This window comes from Adiantum capillus-veneris, chromosome 9 (assembly GCF_014529385.1).
Source record: "Adiantum capillus-veneris isolate H3 chromosome 9, ASM1452938v2, whole genome shotgun sequence".
NCBI classification, from domain to species: domain Eukaryota; kingdom Viridiplantae; phylum Streptophyta; class Polypodiopsida; order Polypodiales; family Pteridaceae; genus Adiantum; species Adiantum capillus-veneris.
In genome coordinates, this window is record NC_140939.1 from 81,865,054 (window position 1) to 81,867,398 (window position 2,345).

Below are 2,345 nucleotides of genomic sequence, written 5' to 3' on the forward strand. Positions count from 1 at the left end.
AGATTTTACTTGAGAGCGCGGGGAGCAGTACCTAACCAAAGAAAGGATTACCCACCTGAACCACACACAGCTGTGCGTTTCTTTACTGCACATTTCATTCAGCTGAGAAGAAACTGCTTTATCACCTCATGGCCCAATGAGATTTAAGTAACGCCAAGCCAGTCAAACAGATTTAAGCATAGCTTGGAATGGAAAAAAGTGTGATAACTCTTGACAAATATTTGAGAATTGACAAAGACTTTTTTCTCAACTATCACCAAATTAAAGAATAGAAATGAAATTAATATTGAGGTTATGCAACAACATTCAACCATGGGACAGACTGAATATCCTTGCCTTGCAACACAAAGCCCTTTTTATTGACTAATCAAACATTTCCCGTACAAAACATCCAGCTTCAATTTTCATCGCTTCCCAAGACAACCAAACACTAAGGATCACCAGAATTCACAATAGCAGGTGCCCAAGAAAAAGAACAGCACATCCAGAGTCACAGGCTCTACCACACATTCCATCAATTCCCCCCTCTGAGCCGAAGCACAAGGTGAAGAGTGGATTCCTTCTGAATGTTGTAATCAGCCAGGGTGCGCCCATCCTCCAGCTGTTTCCCCGCAAAGATTAAGCGCTGCTGATCAGGGGGAATACCTTCCTTATCCTGAATCTTCGTTTTCACATTATCAATAGTATCAGAGCTCTCAACCTCCAGGGTAATGGTCTTGCCAGTAAGTGTCTTCACGAATATCTGCATCCCACCTCGCAACCGAAGCACAAGGTGGAGGGTAGACTCTTTCTGTATGTTGTAGTCAGCAAGAGTCCTCCCATCCTCAAGCTGCTTTCCCGCAAAAATAAGGCGCTGCTGGTCAGGAGGGATGCCCTCCTTGTCCTGAATTTTAGTCTTCACATTGTCAACGGTGTCAGAGCTCTCAACCTCCAAAGTAATGGTCTTACCAGTAAGGGTCTTCACAAAGATCTGCATGCCACCGCGGAGACGCAACACAAGGTGAAGCGTGGACTCCTTCTGTATGTTGTAATCAGCAAGAGTGCGGCCATCCTCAAGCTGCTTTCCAGCAAAGATGAGGCGTTGCTGGTCGGGAGGGATCCCCTCTTTGTCCTGGATCTTCGTCTTGACATTGTCAATAGTATCTGAGCTTTCTACTTCGAGAGTAATGGTCTTACCAGTGAGCGTTTTCACAAATATCTGCATGCCACCACGAAGGCGAAGGACAAGGTGGAGGGTAGACTCCTTCTGGATGTTGTAGTCGGCAAGGGTGCGGCCATCTTCAAGCTGCTTGCCAGCAAAGATAAGGCGCTGCTGGTCAGGGGGGATACCCTCCTTATCTTGGATCTTGGTCTTAACATTGTCGATGGTGTCTGAGCTTTCGACCTCCAAAGTGATGGTTTTGCCAGTGAGGGTCTTCACAAAGATCTGCATGGCTGCAAGGTCAGGTTCGAGCGACGGAGAGGACGGATCAAGGTCTAGAGCACACCACAGAAAAACGCAGAAGATAGAAAAGAGAATGCGATGAATTATCCAAGGGGAAGAGGTGGCTTAATATATAGAGGCCAAGGTAGGTCGGTTCCGGAAGCTTCTCGCGGTTTGTAAGGTTGTTCGCTTGTGACGTTTCTCAAAGTTTCAAGTTAGGCTCAACAAACCGCAAGAGCACATCAAGGCTGGGTTCACACTGCACGTTCCATGCTCACTTTCTTTTAGGTGGAACACTGAGATTTGACACCCCTGATTGTGCCATTCACATTGTGCGCTTTCCACCCACCTTGAATCCTAGATGGCATGCTGACTCATGGCCATCTCACTGCACAGGTGTTTCGAGCTAGTTACGACGTCCTCGAGTGGAACACTGGAAGCTCATCCAATCACACAGCGGGAGAGGGAGAGAGAGAGAGAGAGAGTGAGAGAAACAGAGCAAGAATCGGACACACGGTCCTTTTTTAGCAAAACATTGTGTAGGTATCCATCATGTGTGTGTGAACCAATACTCGGACAGGAGCTTAGCCTTCGTCGACAACGGTTTGAAGGTATCTTTAGTTACGATCAAAGTGTACCTGTACCCTCTAATTGGGATAGAAAGGAACATAATTCAAATCATATTCTATCCATTCCACTACTGGAAAATGTCCATGTGTACACATTGCATGCACGTCTTAGAACTCTCGACGAGTTGCTAATGCTCCACATTAATTACGTTTGGAATATGGATCCTACAAAAAGAATGAGAGAGCATACTGGGGCTTGTAGGCATTTGGTCGAGTGTGCATCTCAATGGCAAGGTGGCGGAACTTACAAAGGATAAGAGGACATCAAGTTGCACATGAGTTAAACCCAATAA

General features: G+C 46.1%; 1 protein-coding gene across 1 annotated transcript; it reads right to left on the bottom strand.

Moving 5' to 3' along the window:
* Positions 1 to 329: 329 nt before the first annotated feature.
* Positions 330 to 1,531, bottom strand: LOC147450732 (polyubiquitin-like). Its single transcript, XM_086519810.1, has one exon. The coding sequence runs from the start codon at positions 1,430 to 1,432 to the stop codon at positions 515 to 517; it is 918 nt and encodes a 305-aa protein (XP_086375936.1). The 5' UTR covers positions 1,433 to 1,531; the 3' UTR covers positions 330 to 514.
* Between the last annotated feature and the right edge of the window lie 814 nt (positions 1,532 to 2,345).

Bases quoted from the DNA above. Each gene is read 5' to 3' on its own strand.
- LOC147450732 (XM_086519810.1), bottom strand. From the start codon at position 1,432: ATGCAGATCTTTGTGAAGACCCTCACTGGCAAAACCATCACTTTGGAG.